Here is an 18,847-nt window from a genome sequence, read left to right on the forward strand (position 1 = left end):
GGTGCTACTTGTGTTCTGTCTTGGGTCGTTCCCCCCCTTTACGCATGTGTGTCAGGGTGGGTGGGTTTTCATACCACGTCACTATTGTGCCATGGGTCCCATAATTTGTCGAAACTAGGTAATGTTCCTTTCAGTCGAGTGGTTAAGTTGTCCATGAGGTGTATTTCTTTTAGGTTGGATATAACCCTTTGTATGGGCAGTAGTGTAGTTTGTAGCCAAACCTGTGCCATTGCCTTCCTAGCTGCCAGAGTGATCTTATGGATCAGTTTTTGTTCCCGCCGTGTCCACCCGTCTAAAGGTCTGTTCAGTAAGTACGTCCATGGGTTCAGGGCCGGCGCTCTGTATCCTTTCTATCAGGTGGCGTATTTTTAACCAGGTCCACAGCCCTCATGTGTGTGAGGGACACATAAAGTTCCACGATATAGCATGTCCCCGTTACCTCATTCCCCGACGGTTTGCCATTCTACAGGTAGAGGCTGGAGTTCAGCAACACTGCCCAGCATGGGAGGCAGCCTTGGTGGCGTCTGGATTCCCAGGTCTGCAAACAGCGCCGAGGCCTCATCACCTGGCTGTAGGAAATGGGTTTTTCCTTTCTGGAAAGCTAGCAGCTTAAATGGGTATCCGCATGCATATCTTATATTCGCCGCTCTCAGTGCTTCCGTGATCGGCTTCCATTCCCTGCGGCGTTGCAGAGTAGCTGGGGCGAGGTCTTGGAAGAGGGTCAGGCTGGTGCCCTGGTATGTGATTGGGCCTTCCCTCCCTCGCTGAAGCAGCGCCTCCTTGGTTTGGAAGTGCAGGAATCTTATGATGATGTCCCGTGGGACATTAGCGTCTGGTCGCCTGGTACGTAGCGCCCTATGCGCCCTCTCTATGTGCCACATGTGATCGGGCAGGCCAGGTAGCAGGGGTTTCAGTATGGTAGTGACCAACTCAGCCACTGGGCCTTACCCTGTGTTTTCAGGTAGGCCTCTGAGGCGCAGATTATTGCGGCAGGTTCTATTCGCCATATCCTCAATGGCTAATTCAGCCGTTGTCAGTCTGGCCGTGAGTAGATTCACGTGCTGGATCGTCACGTTGTGTGCCTGGGTTGCTGTTTCTTGCCTTGCCTCCAGCTGCGCGGTACGGTCTCCTATGGCGTGTATTTCTTCCCTCAGGACCCTCATTGAGCGCTCTATTTTCCCTGCAAGGTAAGTTATCTCCTGGGGACCTCCGGTTCAGGATGTCCGCCGGGTCTGGGTGGGTTGCTCCGCCATCTTGGGATCCCATCTGTCCGCCACGTGGAGTAGTGAAGAACTCTGCTACTGAAGCTGAAGCTCCTGCCTCCGCGCCTTTCTTCTGTGTTTTTTTCGCCGCCCGTTTCTCCACCTCTCTCGGGTTGTTTAGATGGTAGGTTAGGGGGTATTTCTGTTTTTCTTGCTGGCTATTATATGCTGTCTTCGGTGTAGACGGAGCGGAGCTCTAAGGAAACGCGTCCAGCTCGCTCCGTGTCAGGCCACGCCCCCCTCTTCCGCTTTTATTTGCTACCATTTTGGTTGGCATTAAATCCAATCAAAATGTAAAAAAATACACCGAAAGCCAGTTGACATTTATGGACTGTTTCCGGACGATAGAATGGAATTGAGGTCTAAATTATGCATTTCAGAGATTATCATTAAATACAATATACCCATTCTGATCTACACATGACTTGGGATCCCTCTTACAAGCATTGTTGTAACCTTCCCAGAGCTATTCACTGAACTTTGAATTGTAGTACATAAAAATTCCAATGACGAAATTTAGACAATCAGCTGACTTGGAGACATTTTCCAACTTGGCCGTAGCTGCCCAGCTTGAATATTTTAACCTAAATTTTGCCATTTGGATTTCAATTTGCTACACTTCAAAATGTAATGAATACCCTGCTTGTGTGCCAGACATTAAGCTGCACATCCTATTGCTCAGCTCAGTTTTACAAGAATTATTTCCCCCCATTAAACTCTTGTTTAAACGATCTCTGGCCACTTGAAGTACACATGATGTTTGTTTGAACGTGTGTTTTCTGCTAATCACTTGATATCACCAGCCATAGGAACATGTGTGAAAAGTCCAGCTTGATAGATTTGAGTTACTGTTGCTGTGTTGCAAAGTTGCCCCTTGCTAGCTTGTAATCGCAATACAATTTATATTAATAGATTTATAGATCAGCATGTCAGTCCCAAAAATCTAACGGTTTCTCCAAAGAGTATCAATTCATACAGGCAATAGCGCCACGCATTTACCATCCAGCTCTGTGCAAGATTTTCTGATTGATGGAACCGTTCGGCCACTGCCTATAGTGTTATCATTCGGTATTCATTACAGGCATGCCTGTTGTGCGGGTGCTATGGTAACATCTGTTTTCACATAGATGTAGATCTTTAGATTATGGATTACATACATTTTTCGTGCTCTTGTTACATACTATAATTTTTCCGTGACATACCATTCTCCTGCTATAATATGTTTTTGCTTCTTGTTCTGTTGAGATAAAGTAGTGATGAGACAATATCTGGCCTGACCTTGAATGTAATGTAGCTGTATTCCTAAGTATCTGGGGTCATTTACTGTATTAAATACACTTTGAGTCCTACGGAACATTGTGTGCATCAGATGGACATGTGGAAGCATTCAGCAGCTTACGTTGCTGTTAATATAATCAAAGACTGATTGGGTGAGAGGTGAATGTCAGACCTTGGTAAGATTTAGCTCTCCATAATTCCCATGTGCAGTACTAATCATCATATATCAGTTAATACAGTTAGTTCGACTTATGTTTCAACTAGTAGTTTGCGTGTTTTCTGACACACCACCTGCCGTTTTTCAACCATTCCTCAATTTATTAATGTTGGGTACGCTTTTTAAATGACTTAATCATTTTGGATAAACTTTTTAGGATTATTTAATATTATGAAAAACATTTGAATTTTGTAATATTTTGAAAAGATTGTATTTATTTTTTTGAATATGTATCTTTTTTTTATATTTTGAAAAAATCATTTGAAAAGTTTATCCAACGATATTAAATCGAGGCCCATGTTACAAAGATAGCATCATCTGCTTTCAGGGTTCTTTTTTTTGCCCAATTAATTTCAGTCGTCATAAACAATTTTTACTGACATTGTAGTTTATACATTTGTGCACTTATAAGTCCCCATTTTTGGTCCGTGCTCAGTTGGCTTTGAAAACACATTCACTATTTTTGAAGGCAGTGGTCGAACAGAGCATACCTGCAATCTATACCTATTTATAAGAAATATTCCCTTAATTTACACTAAAGCCTACATATTGCATGACCCTTGAGAAGATATATAAAGATTTTAGCTAGCCCATGTGTCTCTTTAACTACTATATCAAAAGGGTTAGGCTTATTGACATTCGCATTACCCGCAAGATTTTTTTTTTGTGTATATAGTGCGATTTTCCTTTACAAATATGTAGAGGACATGCATATGTGTCTGTCAGTCAGGGCCGTCTTTAATATAGATTGGACCCTGCTCCCTTCGCCCATTAATAACTATCACAGTCATTGTGTCTGATTGTGAGTCTGACAGTGAGTATCCCTGTATTCAAATGTACGTCTCTGTGACCATGTGTATGTTTGTGTCTGGGGCCAAATATGTGTGGAATAACTGATTTATTTCTGAGCACATGTATTGCGCTTGAAAGAAACATTCCCTAGAGTATTATTGATGTGGATCTCTGTTACACACTCACCACAATATGAAGCTCCTTAAAATAAGAGGGACTTCAAGGTAGAAAAGATGGACAGAGAGATTTCAGCCCAAAATAGGGACTGTCCCTCCTAAATAGGGATATATAGGGTAGACCTCCCATTTTTGTAGTTTAATTATAAAACAGTTAATGATTAGTGGATTAAGTTTCCCCGTGCTATATTGGCCCTCTTCTGTATTCGTTAAGATCAAACATACACACTTAGTCTTTCAGTGCTTTATAGAAAAGAATGTGTGGAATGGTAGATTAATGTTCAACAGAGAGTCTTTGTTATTCCACAGAAAGGGCACATAAACTGGATGTAGTGTAACATGAAATGTGTTTGTGACATTGGAATGTTATGGAGCGTTGGTAGAACCATTATTGTTACAGTTTCTTGGTGGTAAGTAGAAATGCAATTTAGGACAATTCTGAAGCCATTGAATTGTGACATGACTACATTGGGCTTTATTTTGCTCCGTTTTATATTCTAAAAATTGGCAAGTCAGTGATATGTATGCAATTATTCAATCCTGACTTTTCGCCCACAGACAAAAAAAATGTAAAATAAAATATATCAAGTTGAATAGTGCATTTAGAAAAGGCAAAGTAGTTTTTAAAGTCTGAACTTGTCTCTTGTGCTTGTAACAGTATATTTCCTTTTTACCCTGTTTCTTTATTTATACGTATATTGTATCATGGGTTATATGTTTATTTTTATTGTGCTGTTACGCACCTACTGTTGCTAACAGGAAGATGTGAGATCATGTTTAATTCAAAGAGTAAGAATGATACTTTGTATTGGTCTCTAATGTGCCTGAAATGGCTAAATGTCTTTATGTAAATAATTTTAAACGGCCCAAAACATTTCTTCACCTAATCAAATTAAAATGAATTTTAATTGCAGTTTGAAGATATGCTAACATGCTCATGCCGTGCCTAACATGAGTTGGTCTGACTTTAAGGCTATACGTCTTCAGCAAATGTATTATCTGTGTTATGGTTTTTTTTTTTTTTTTTGGTTTTTTACTTTTCTATGATTTTTTGACTGCATCTAGGAAGACTTAACAGCACATGCATAAGTCACTACTCTCAGCGATGTTATGTGCAGACTACATCCAGTCCAATCCAGTGTAGCATGCTGTGTTTTGAGAAAGTCTGTAGCGCCTTGTTTTATAACTGCATTGCATTTTTGGACCCCCTTTATAACTCACGCTGTAAATTATGGCTTGCTGAGTTTAGCATCATGAGGGATAGTTGATATTCAACCATCCTTTTTTCATCCAAACTGGGCATTACAGGTATAAGATAAAGAACAGGTTCTATAATTAACTGTACACTATAGTCTAAGGAATACACAATCGGTGTGAAACATCATTTAGATGGCTTGCTCCCCTTTACTCTCCCCCTTACTGTGAAAAGGGTATTTTACTCCACTTTTTAGTGCGGCACAAGTCTCCTCGCAGTTGGCCAAGCTCAAGCTCCACCTTTTGGCCGAGATCAGCCAATCCAATGCTTTCCGATGGGAAAGCATTGGGAGGCTAATGCACACAGGCTGCAAAACTCCACACTGCACCGATCAGCATCTCCGTGCAGCACTGATCCAGGAAGCACCTCTAGTGGTCATCTGAGTGACTGCCACCAGAGGTGTTACTAGGCAGCAATGTAAGCACTGCCTTTTCTCTGAAAAGGCAGAGTTCAAATTAAAATGCTTGCAGGGAAAGGCTATAGACACCAGAACAACTACATTATGCTATATTTGTTTTACTGACTATATTGTCCCTTTTAAATGTAGTATATATATATTGTGCATACATTTGCTTGCAATTTAACTAGTACAGTGTGTAGATACAATGGTATTACCCAGAAAGTCTATGTCTGCACAATGAATACATTTCAGTGGGGCACTACAAAGCGGAGCTGACCACCCACATAGTACACAAACATAAAGAGATAACTCTGAATTACCATATTTTCCGCAATCTTCATCTTCGGTAGAAACGTCCAATTCAGAAGAGATTTTTTTGTTTTGTTTTAATATTATTATTATAATTGTAATACGTTATATAAATAGTGCGTTAAAACATGAGCAAATTAAATTTTTTGACAATCATTTTAAGATTTAGCAAATTAGTACAGAGAAATCATGTCAAGATAAACATAAGGAATTAATTGTTCAAACAAAATGTATGTGGGATGCAAAGAACACCTATCAGCAGTGTAACATTAAGAGAACAATCACTCTTTTTAAAAACAGAGAGGAAAAATATAACAATGGGAGGTAATTTTTAGATCAGTTTTAAGGTATATGTTCCCATAGTAATAAAATGAATAATATTTAATAATGTTGAATCAACAATGTAAGAAAGAGAAAGAAACGAAGAGTGAAAGAGGGAGAATAAGAATTAAATAGCAAATACATTAATTTAAAAATACATTTTGTACAGCTTTGGTAAGGGCACTACAAGTTGTTTTTCCGACACTACGGTAATGGATTTCCTAAGTGGGAGAAAACATGGAATCCCTAGATTCTTCTTGTTAGACTTGATGTCAAAGTATGACATGGGTCAAGGCATGGCCATAGGGTTTAAGTCATCTCATCACCCCTTCCCCCCCCCAACCAGTCTGGTCCATTTCTTCATCTGTGGGACCCCAGTCACACAATCCACCTTTTCTTCCCAACTCCTCTTTCCCATTCTGTAGCCTGTATTTCCATCTCTCTACTGTTAACTTTCCCCGTTTCAGATAGGGTGATTAGCTAAAGGCTAAATGCTCCCAGCCCAGATTATAAAAATACAGCCTAAGAGTTAGATTGGATGTAGACAGGATTTCAGCCTGGCCGTATGCAATGAATGGAATCCAGAACCAAATAATGTTAATACATAATTCTAGGACAAACTATCATTACAAAAAGCTGTCACTAGCACCATAGAGGTGCCCAAAATTGCCAAGAATTAAAACATGTATTTGGCTTATTAAATGTATACTTTATTATTAATTTATTTATTCATTTTAAATGATTTAATTATTACTTTAATCATTACCCTGCTGCTCTCACTACCAATGGGCTAATACGGGTTTATGTTGGCTACAAAAAAAAAACCCTGTTCAGCAGAGTTTTTTTGTTCTATGTAGCGTATCACCCAGTTGTAATATTTCTCATCAGATTCAATTAATTGAACTTATTGATACACTGAAAACATCTACCTGTTGTCCATGTGGCATAGAACGAAGTTCTGTGCACCATAGTAAACCCATTGAGAATAGGTTGTTATGGTACTGAGAATGGCCCTTTAATCTTACATCTTTGACCACTGCCACGGTATTAAAGTGTTAACCACGGCCCCCATTGCTTTGTTCTATGTGGTTCATCCCCATTCCTTAAGATGAATTAATCACTTACTTACATTAAACAGTGTCTTGCTCTGTTAGTGATCTATTCTTAGAAGGTCTCAGCCCCAGGTTTTAAAAACGACATCATATCTTTCTTATCAACAGAATCTTTAAACAAAACTGCATTCCTTTTTATTAAAAGCCAATAAAATCTTTGTACTGGTGCCACGGGAAACCCTTAAAATGTTTAAAGGGAACATCCTTTTATGGGTGTTTTCTATTTAATTTCATTTTTGAAAGAGAAGCACGCACATTTCAGAACTATTAACGATAGTTTAATGTAACTTCAAACATTTTATATCCCCTCAAACAGTTTATATCCCCAGCTAGTAAACGTGTTATAGGGCCCCATGTTTTAGCATTATTGTTAAAACAGATTTCATGTGTACACAGTGGAGTTTGCTAAAATGACTGATAATTGTCAAGGGAGCTCCAAATTACAAGAAACATATCTGAGCTGAACAAAATGTAAAATATCGCATACTCCTGTCATTTCTTCAGAATTCCTGGTTTTGGTTGATTCATTCATTTATTGAATTTAATGTTCTGTGATGGTATTTAATTGTTATCTTAAAAAAAGTCCAAGTGAATTACTACTATACTGTAGCATTTTATTTTTTATGTTTGGTTGTTTTTTTAGAATAAATGATTATTAGAGATATCAATAATTAAGAGCTCATAGAAAAGCAGAACAGAACATTTCGGGCTCAAGATTGGAACTGTCTGTCTTAAATAGGGTCACGAAGGGTGATGTGTTGAATTTGGAGATATCCATGCCGTATTGAAAGTTGAGAGAGTTGATTTGTAAAACAGGTCTCTCTGGGAAAATATATCGGTGACAAGCAGAAGTGTTTTATAGAAGAGTTTGACTGTAACATTAGTTCAATTTTCAACAATTAGTCACTTTTGTCTCTGTTGAAGAAACTTTGGTGTTTTTTTTGTGGAGCGACATCTCACGCAGCCCACCATGTGCTATGCTAATCTGTTCTCCAAACTTAATCATAATGTTGAACATGCTTTCACACAGTTTCACACAGTTTCTCTAAGCAGCAGTCTGCAATACTGCATCATAAAATTGCTTGTTATTCCCTGCTGCTATGTCCTGATGCTCTTTCCATACCCTGCAATTCTAGAAGATCCTGACCTGCCATTATATCAAAGTATTCTAGATAGAGATGGAGTATCAGTTTTATGTATTTATCTCTGTCTCGTTGTATTGATCCTCACATGAACATGCGTACATCATAATGTTGCTGGTGGAATTAATTGATAATATACACAAGATACCAGTGCACTCCTTTCTACACCAGCTGAATTGCTTACAAGTAAAATAATATAGATTTTGTTATAAAATATGAAATTCTGTGTCCAGGTCCATGTCATAGACCACGGGTAGGCAACATTCGGCAGTCCGGATGTTATGAACTACATCTCCCATAGATCTCTTACAGCCATGATGCTGGCAAAGCATCAAGGGAGATGTAGTCCACAGCATCTGTAGTGCCAAAGGTGGCCTACCCATGTCTTAGACCCATGAATCTTCAATTGCTCTCGTGGACATTCCGACACATAAAATCCTTCCACGTACGCATAACGTGGGAGTTAAATCAGTGTGTGTGCTATCTACCAAGACGTTGGGCATACAATATAATTTAAAAGCAATTCAGAATTGTTATTAAAAAAATATTGCACATTCCGTAGTGAACTTTGAGGTGTACAAATCCACTGGAAACACGCAATGTCACATGGCAGTATGGGCCGTATACTAACTGCCAGCTAAAAGTTAGCACGTTTTTATTTTTTTTGCTCTGTATTTTAAGCAATGTTACTTTTTCATTTCATTTCAAAATGTTTATTTATATATGAAAATTCTTATGAAATATCCTAATAATATTTTCGTTTGTTTTCTTCCAGCGGTCTTTTTATCACCATTCACGACAAAGGTCATATCGCGACAATGCTGAACTCCTGGCCTGAAGAAGATATCAAGGTAGGATTCATGCCTTTTTTTTTCATTCCATACTTCAGAGCTAAGATTTATTGGGGGTGGTAGATTCTGAAGACCTGTTTTTGTCTGTCTTTGAATTTCCAGTGATTGGAGAACCACATTAGAGTTTGCCAAGTCATTAATGTGTATTGTTTATCAAGACTAATTCTATAATGTTACAGGAGAACCAGCCATGGGCGTCCGGGCGGGGGGGGGGGGGGGGGGGGTCACAATTGTAATGACATCCATGCTTGGTCCCTTTTTGACAGTGTCCTGAAAGGGAAGGGGCATAGTCATTATCACATAAAGCCAGGGTTAATAGCGTTTTCACAACTATGGTGTCAGGAATACATGTTTATATTCCTGACACTATAGTGTTCCTTTAAGCAAATTAAAGGAACATTCTGGTTACCATAACAACTTCATCTAAATGAAAATGTTATGATGCCAGGATGCCCCTGGGTGCTCTCTTTCCTTTAAGGGGTTAAACTGCTCTCAAATGGTTTAACCCCAAAGTATTCCTCCAGCTCCAGATTTCCAGGTCGCTCGGTGTTATTCGGCTTCTGAAACGGAGTGTCAGGAAGTGCAGATTGGCATCAGGCATGGGTGCTGCAGATTGACTAGAGTGGTCCGCTGACGCTCTAAGCCAATCGCTAGTTCCCGGTTCATAAATGTTTTTTACTTTTTTATGAATGGCTAAGAGTGCCAGCTGACTGTTCTAGCCAATCAGCGACACCCCTACCCAGCGGCACTCTGTGTTTCCTGACACTCTGTAAATAAAAGTGAACACATTAACAGTGATATTTTTTTTACCTGTGGAGATGAGAAGGTCCAAAGTTTCCCTGCCAGGCCCAGGTACCAAAACTTTATGATGTGGTGTCCAGAATAAAGTGGAGGGTTCACTTCACTTGTCCTTCCTGCTCCAATCTACTTTTCTTCTCCTTCATTTGACACAGTCTTCTTTTTCTTCTGACACGGTCTTCTCTCCTCCTTGGCTCCTTTACCTTTCTGTTACTTTCTGCTTATTTTGCGCCCTTCTGCTCCTTTCTCTTTCTGATACCTTTCCGCTCCTTGCAAAACCTTTATGCTCCTTCTCCTGCTTTACCTTTGTGCTCCTTCTGATTCTTTCTGCTCCTTCTGTCCCTTTCTGCTCTTTGCAGACCCGTCCTACTTCTTGCTGCCCCTTGCAGACCCTTCCTGCTCCTTGCTGAACTTTCTCCTACTTTACATTTGTGCTCCTTCTGTTCCTTCCTGCTCCTTGCTGCCCTTTCCAGCTCCTTGCTGACCCTTTCTGCTCCTTCCATTTTACCTTTGTGCTGCTTTAACTTCCAGCTCCTTGCTGCTTCTTGCTGACCCTTCCTGCTCCCTGCTGACCCTTCCTTCTCCTTGCTGACCCTTCCTGCTCCTTGCAGCTCATTCCTGCTCATTTTTGTTCCTTTGTGATCCTTCTCCTACTTTACCTTTTGTGCTCATTGATGTCCCTTCCAGCTCCTTGCTGTTCCTTTCTGCTCCTTACTGACCCTTCCTGTAGGCTGTCACCCTCATCCCTCACTTCCCTGATCTACAGTCTCTCCCCCATCCTACTTCCTCACTTACCTGATCTATAGGCTCTCTCTCCCTCTCCCTCACTTCCCTGACCTATAGGCTCTCTCTCCCCCTCCCTCACTTACCTGATCTGTAAGCTGCCCCCCATGCCTCACTTCCCTAATCTATAGGCTGCCCCCTCCCCCATCCCTCACTTACCTGATCTGTAGGCTGTCTCTGGCTGCATGTGCTGCTCCTCTGCGGATTCAGTCAGGAGTGAGAAGCAGGGATAAGATGTAGCTTCCTACCCTGTTTCTCTACCTACACAGCGCCACCTATTGCACTATATTTTCAATCTCACACGAAAAATAGCAGAACGAGCTAAAAAATCCAGGGGGGGGGGGGGGGGGGGGAGGCAAGTGCCCCCCCCCTGCGGACACCCATGGAACCAGCATTGAATAAAACATTTTAAAACCTATAACTTGCATTAACCTTATTTTCAAGTGATACCCCATTTTCTTTAGAAAGTATATTAAAACATTCAGCCACTAACCTCACAATACAGTCAATCCTGGCACAGCAAATGAGGAGGAGAAACCCCCTCCCCTGCCCCAGGAATCGGGCCTGCTTGCATGGTTAAATAGGAGACAGGCAGTTATATTTCAGTGATTTGAAGAGAACTTTTTATTGCAGTTCACCTAGCTGGTACATCAGTAGACACACATCTCTACCAGAAACATCTCCATCATTTCCTAGATTCAATTGGGGAACCGAATGTTATTCTGTCAATGCCGAACGAAATTCCTTTTAAGCCGAATTCTTTTTTACCTGTACAATTACTGTGGACAGATAATGAGGAAGGTGCAACTTCCTCGAATTCTGTATCAAGCTGGGAGGATGGGCTTTGGATGTTGGGAATATCCAAGAGAGTCAATCTGCAAACGAAGGTTTACTTTTAACAATGACTGTGTTCTGTCACAATTGCCTAATTACTGTGCAGTCATTTTCCCAAGATCTCTGAGGGTGGCATTCAGACCGGGCTGCTTTGTGCTCCGTGGTAGAACAAGCTAAGGAGCATTGTAATTATCTACATCTGTGTTTCCCTGGATCATTTCACATTACATTAGTGATTCCCGCCGGTTTGAGGATGTTAATCTTCCTTTTTCTTTCCTTTTAAAACAAACAATGCTGCAAGTGAAGCAGTTTGTCAGTGCTGTTTTTCTGTGATAGCAGCGTGGGACTCGTAAGACCGAGATGAGCTCAGCAGATCCACTTTTTTTGAAAGACGTTCACGTTATTAGCCGCGCAGATGGGACAGTAATTAATTCTGCCGGCAGCACTGACTATGGAAGCATTATTACAAAACTCTTACTTTTAAACAATCTCTGGCAAAATGCGTACTGTTTATTATTTCAGCTTCTATGATTTTCAGCAGAAACTTCTGGACATAATATGCATGTGTCCCTGTTTCTGACTGTCCAGTCTAGGCCAAGGGGCCAACTTTCCTGGGTTGTTAAACACTGAAGAAAATCATTCAAAGCTAATTTACACCTGCATGAGAGCAGAATAGAATGTCTGTGCCAAGCACAGACTGGCCAGCTACATGTTGGCACACCACGTTTATAAGCCACACACCCAACATCCCAGGTGGGGCTTTTCAGTGGGAGGTGTGAACATTGTATATAGTTTAATTAAAAGCCAGTGCTCACACAGCAGCCATCTTGCATTTAGAATTAATGGATTTGCTATGTTTATATACCATATACATTTAACAGTAAATATATCATACCTTTTTCTGAGCTTTAAATAAAATAAATATTGAGATCCCTTTTAATGGATAACCTAAAGGGACACACTAAGCCAAGTTTCTCAAATTCCCTCCCTTCCCCAAATGATGTTGGCCTGCACCCACCCATTAATCCTCATTTATTGACTTTAAATATTTGAAAGTAGTAGTCAGCGTATGGGGAGGCTATATCTAAGCACCCTAACTACTACAGCGTATTGCAGTGGTTATGGTGCAAATGGCTATGGGTGCAGTCCCTCAGGATTTTGGCAAGCCATATTGAATGATTCTGACAAAAACTGGAGTTATCGAAAATATTTGTATGGGAAGCAGGATTTCACCACACCAATTTGCCATTCTAGTTTTTAATCGTGACAAATTTCTAATTTGTTGTATAAGCAATATATAGCGAAGATATTGTGTCTAATTGCCAAATTTACACTTCAACAACAACATCTAGAACTGTGGTATTTTTGTTAACATTTTCTGTGGTATTTTGGTAACAAATGATCAGTGTAAAAATTCCTGAACCCTTAATATCCACTGACTTTTTCTTAATTCTCAAAAGACGATTTTTAATTAGCATCGGCGTCTTTGAACAACAGATTGAATGAATGATTTTTTTTAATTTAGTAATGCCAGTTAAATTAAGTTTACGATATCAAAAAGGCTACTTGGCATAATTACTATAATGCATCCTGTCTCATTGTAGTTTTCCTGTGTAGGGAGACAGTCAGGGCCGGTGCAAGGATTTTTGCCGCCCTAGGCAAAAGTAAAGTTTGCCGCCCCCCCCCCCCCCCCCCATGTGACATCACAATGCCCCTCCCATATGATCTGCCATGTTAACTAATGTCAGTGCTGCAGTGCCGCCGTGTTTACATTAAAAGGCCATAGACGCCAGAACCACTACATTAAGCTGCAGTGGTTCTGGGGACTATAGTGTTTCTTAAATGTGAGGTAAATTAGAAATTAGTGCCACAAATAATATGCTAGATTGCCTACTTACAACCAGATGAGGATGATGATGGCCTCTAGCTGCAGTTTGGCTCCACTGGTCTGGTGTAGAACAGGCTCTCTGGAGGCTGTTTGTAACTGTGGTCACAAAAATCAATGTTCTGGGAGAACGGGAAGCAGCTCCATTTTTTGGGGGCCCTTTACACAGCTCAAGGTCTGGGTCCCAGGGTCCACCTTCATGTTCCACCAATGAGTTTGTTCACAGGGGGTGGAGTGTGTAGGGAATGTCCTGATATGTGTGTAAGGAATGCATTGTGTGAGTCTGTGTTTGTATGTGTAAGGGCTGCAAGGTGTGTTTCTGTGTATGTACGGGATGCAGTCTTTAAGGGGTGCATTGAGTGTGTGTAAGGAATGCATTGTGTTTCTGTGTGTGTAAGGGATGCATTGCTTGTGTGTGTGTGTCTGTGTGTGTAATGCATTGTGTATTTTTCTGTGTGCAAGGGGTGCATTGTCTTTGTGTGTAAGGGGTGCATTGTGTGTGATTGATGGATGGATGTCAATCTCTCTCCCCCCCTTGTCAGTCTCTTCTCCCCCCTCCCCCTCCTTGTCCCTCTCTTCTCCCCCCTCCCTTGTCCCTCTCTTCTCCCCCCTCCCTTGTCACTCTCTTCTCCCCCCTCCCTTGTCACTCTCTTCTCCCCCCTCCCTTGTCACTCTCTTCTCCCCCCTCCCTTGTCACTCTCTTCTCCCCTCTCTACCCTGTCACTCTCACCCCCTGTCAATTTCTTTCTCTCCCCCATCAATTCCCCTCCCTGTCAATTTATTTCTCTCCCCCGTCAATTCCCCTCCCTGTCAATTTCTTTCTCTCCCCCTCCCTTGTCAATTTCTTTCTCTCCCCCTCCCTTGTCAATTTCTTTCTCTCCCCCTCTCAATTTCTTTCTCTCCCCCCTCTCAAATTATTTCTCTCCCCCCTCTCAATTTCTTTCTTTCTCTCCCCCTCTCAATTTCTTTCTTTCTCTCCCCCTCTCCATTTCTTACTCTCCCCCCTCTCAATTTCTTTCTTTCTCTCCCCCCTTCTCCATTTCTTTCTCTCCCCCCTTCTCAATTTCTTTCTCTCCCCCTCTCAATTTCTTTCTCTCCCCCTCTCAATTTCTTTCTCTCCCCCTCTCAATTTTTTTCTCTCCCCCTCTCAATTTCTTTCTCTCCCCCTCTCAATTTCTTTCTCTCCCCCTCTCAATTTCTTTCTCTCCCCCTCTCAATTTCTTTCTCTCTCTCCCCCTCTCAATTTCTTTCTCTCTCTCCCCCCTCTCAATTTCTTTCTCTCTCTTCCCCCCTGTCAATTTCTTTCTCTCTCTCCCCCCCTGTCAATTTCTTTCTCTCTCTCCCCCCCTGTCAATTTCTTTCTCTCTCTCCCCCCCTGTCAATTTCTTTCTCTCTCTCCCCCCCTGTCAATTTCTTTCTCTCTCTCCCCCCCTGTCAATTTCTTTCTCTCCCCCCCTCACTTTCAATTCCCCCCCCTCACTGTCAATTCCTCCGCCCCCCTCACTGTCAATTCCTGCCCCCCTCACTGTCAATTCCTCCCCTCCCCCACCCCATCTCTGTTGTAGCGTGGTCGAGCTCTGTATGGTCCGCGAGTACAGGGAGCTTTTGTTTCCTGTACCCGGCCGGACTTAAAGGAAGTGCACACTCAGTGTGCACTTCCTGTCAGTCCGGCCGGGTACAGGAGACAGATGCTCCCTGTACCCGCGGACCATACAGGGCTCGGCCATGCTACAGTGGGGAGTGACAGGAGGGAGCGCTGAGCGCTCATGCTGCAGCCCCCCTCCTCATGCTGCGCCCGGGCGGTGCGCCCTCATGGACGCACCAGCCCGGGCAAAGCTGAGGCCGCCTGAGGCTCTCTACAGAGCGCTCGGTGGCTGCAACATGAGGGGGGGCCGGCGCTCCTGGCGGCGCCCCATCCCAAGGGGCGCCCTACGCGGCTGCCTAGTCCGCCTAACAGGTAGCACCGGCCCTGGAGACAGTATATATTTAATAAAAGTATTGTCATGTGTTTGATGTCCACTTGTACACTAGTGATAACTTGTATTAAGGGCGTATCGCTGCAAATAATAATCTAGAAACGCTGAACTGATCCTTTTGACATTTTGTATAAGCTTTCTTTGCTTGTGGCTCTGTCTAGGCCCCTATGCTCTGCCAAAGACCTGCTTTTATCCTCTGTTCGTACTCCCACCTCTGATGCTCACATTCAAGACTTCTCTAGGGCTGCACCGTTCCTGTGGAACTCCCTTCCCTTCTCCGTTAGACGCTCACCCAGTCTCCACTCCTTCAAAAAAATCATTAAAAAACTCACTTTTTCACAAAAGCGTATCAATTAAACTGTTAATGGCTCCAAAACACCCCACACTAAGTCCTCATTGAATACTATTCTACCAATCTACTTCCCTAATACTTCCCTTACCTTTTGTGTCATTTTACCCCACTCCCTCTAGCATGTAAGCTCAGTGAACAGGGCCCTCAACCCACTCTGTTCCTGTGCGTCAAACTTGTCTGGTTTCAGTTACATGTTTGTTAGTCCATTCATTGTAAAGCACTATGGAATTTGTTGGCGCCATATAAATATAATAATAATAATATTGTTCCTACAAGTGCCGATGACTTTGTATTGTACATTTCAATAAAAATGAATATCACAAAAACTGTTGCCTAAAACGCGCTCTTAGTAGATCCTGATAGAACGTTTTTACTTTTGGTTATTTACAGGCGATTGTGGTGACGGATGGAGAACGCATATTGGGACTTGGTGACCTGGGAAGTTACGGCATGGGGATCCCTGTTGGAAAACTCGCACTCTATACAGCTTGTGGAGGGGTTCACCCCCAGCAGTGTCTGCCTGTACTCCTCGATGTGGGTACCGACAACGAGGTACTGTATCCGATCATCATGGGAGTTTGTTTTGTTTTAACACACTTAGTTTGTGGTAAAAAGTTAGAAATGTATAAGCTGCCCTTGGCACCCAAGATTCTCTTTTCTTCAGCTTGCGACCCTGTGGGTATCAGCGCATGTTAAATAATCATATGCGTATTGTCAAATGTAACTGATTAAGCAAAGCAAACTTATTGAAATATTACTTCGGTTATGTTTACAGAATCCAAGAAAAAATAAAAATCTCTTTCATAAAACCATCTTCTGCTCTTACTCTTAGAGAAGCAGCTTAAATCAATCTTAAGTTTCTGCTGCCTAATGTTTGCCAACTATGAAACAAAGGCCCTCGTGGAACCTTGTAAATAATAAAATGTTGAAGTTGTTTTTTTTCAGAGAATGCTACTGTTTGTTTTGGGTTCCTAATGTGTTTTTAATATTACATTATTTTATTTATTTATTTGTGTGTGGATTTTTTTGCAGACTCTTCTAAATGATCCATTGTATATTGGTTTGAAACACAAGCGAGTTCGTGGGAAGCAATATGATGAATTGATTGATGAATTTATGCAAGCAGTGACCAACAAGTGAGTAGCTGGTTTACAGTAAGGATAGGCAAAAAATGCAACCAGTATTATTTATAGTTCATAATGTATTTATTTTAAATTAAAAGGTTCCTTCAACTCTTTAGATTACTGGGCTGGGGGTGTCCCTTTTCCTTTCTAGAGTAAATTTCATTGAAATTCCAATGGAATCCAAAGATACCATAAGACAAAGTAGGGACTTTTGTCCATTCCTAGCAGCTATCACAACGGAAGGCTGTGGGGTTCAAGCACTGGTATATGGAGGGTCTTGCGGGATCCTCCATAGACCTCACTGTTGCACGCTCATGCATGAGTGAAAGTACAGCACTGGCGGGTCTCATGGCAAATGTAGAGCCAGAAACTGAAGAAGACCACCAGGAAGATGATGGTGAGGATCATCTTCAGGTAAAAAAAAAAAAAAATACAACCCTCGTCTGCACCCCGTTGCCACCAGTCCCACACCAGATCTGCCACTCTCGGAGCTCTTTGAAAAATATTCAAAGTGACAGATCTGCTTTAATGCCCATGGTTTTGGAATGGGGTGTCCAACCAGCTCATATAGATGTGATAGTCAGATGTACACATACTTTTATGTCCCAGCAGAGGCAAGAGATAAAACACAGAGAGTGTTTTCTCTTTGCAACGATAGAAAATAATACAGAGAGATCACTTAATTGTGACTACTTACATAGTGGTATTGCATCTGGAAAAAGGGAATTCTACAATGCAGAGGCCTCTCTGTTTTATTGTGTATATTTCATTTCCTCTGCTTTGTGGTATCTGGCATTGTGTGCATTTCATGGTGCTATATTTGTGAAATAAACTCATTGCTGGACGCTGTGATAGATTTGGAGCCACTGAAACGCCCTGTGATTATAAGCATTGCAAAGTTTAACCCCTTAAGGACCAAACTTCTGGAATAAAAGGGAATCATGACATGTCACACATGTCATGTGTCCTTAAGGGGTTAAACATTATGAAGATACAGAGTATCAGACACCAGATTAACCCTCCATGCAACAATCCACGTCCTTTGTTATCACTTTATTCTGCTCCTTTCTGCACTAAATTAAAAACGGCACTTTAGGGAACATGATAAAGAGGAACTGTTATACTTCAGCTGGTTTTTGTTTAGTTTTTTTTTTGTCTTTATATATTTATTCTTTATATATTTTATTCTCCTCTGCAAATGGATTTGTAATTAAAATCATGTATATGAGGCCTGCACCAAAATGCCTTTTGGCTGGCTGGCATCAGTATTTATAGTATTCACCCCTAATGTATAAACAAAATAATACCGAATAAATAGTAGAGTTTTTGAACCACTGCAATGGCAATTAAAGTGTAAGCTCACTTGCCAATGTCAAGGCAAATCTCTTTGACTCCAAGCTGAACAAGTCACCTTCCTGCTTTTGACCTAAATCTCTAATGAGACAAAAGTAGGCGTTTGCATAAAACCCGAATAAACTAATTAACCCTAAGCAAGGAAAAACATGAAGGTAGCAGCACTGTTACAAGACTGCAAAATACAAAAGCAGATAAAAACACTGGTATTAACCCTGAAGCCAAACTCCCCAAACTCCCGGGTGACAGAGCAAACACAACGGTTCAAACAAAACCAAGGAAGTTAACTGCGCATTTGTGTGCTTTTTCATGAATTTACCTGTTTCACAAAATGAATAGTTCAAAGAAACTGTTATTTAATTTTAAAAAACTGGTAGTGTGTGATCCTTAGGAGAGGCTAGAAACGGAGGAATGTATTTTTGTTAGCCATAGTTACATTATTTCAGGATTTAATTTGTGTGTGGAATGTCACTGTAAGTAACTCCTCCATGCGCAGTAAGTTGCAGTGAATCTGGGAATCGCTCACAGGCAGCTATCATCATCTCTCATTGTGGGATTTCCCAATTCTATGAGTTATATCCAAGTCCTTTTTTTTTTTGTCGGTTCCCAGTTAAGAGGATGCACGGT

At 41.4% G+C, this 18,847-nt stretch overlaps 1 protein-coding gene across 4 annotated transcripts in view; it reads left to right on the forward strand.

Moving 5' to 3' along the window:
* Positions 1-18,847, forward strand: part of ME3 (malic enzyme 3) — a 135,292-nt gene that overhangs the window by 68,220 nt on the left and 48,225 nt on the right. For all 4 annotated transcript variants that reach the window (XM_063431108.1, XM_063431089.1, XM_063431115.1 and 1 more), the window contains 3 exons: positions 9,040-9,115; positions 16,134-16,295; positions 16,776-16,879. In XM_063431108.1, coding sequence (XP_063287178.1) covers positions 9,040-9,115; positions 16,134-16,295; positions 16,776-16,879 — 342 coding nt within the window. The remainder of the gene's footprint in view (positions 1-9,039; positions 9,116-16,133; positions 16,296-16,775; positions 16,880-18,847) is intronic.

The sequence above is a fragment of the Pelobates fuscus genome, chromosome 1 (genome assembly GCF_036172605.1).
Source record: "Pelobates fuscus isolate aPelFus1 chromosome 1, aPelFus1.pri, whole genome shotgun sequence".
Taxonomy (NCBI): domain Eukaryota; kingdom Metazoa; phylum Chordata; class Amphibia; order Anura; family Pelobatidae; genus Pelobates; species Pelobates fuscus.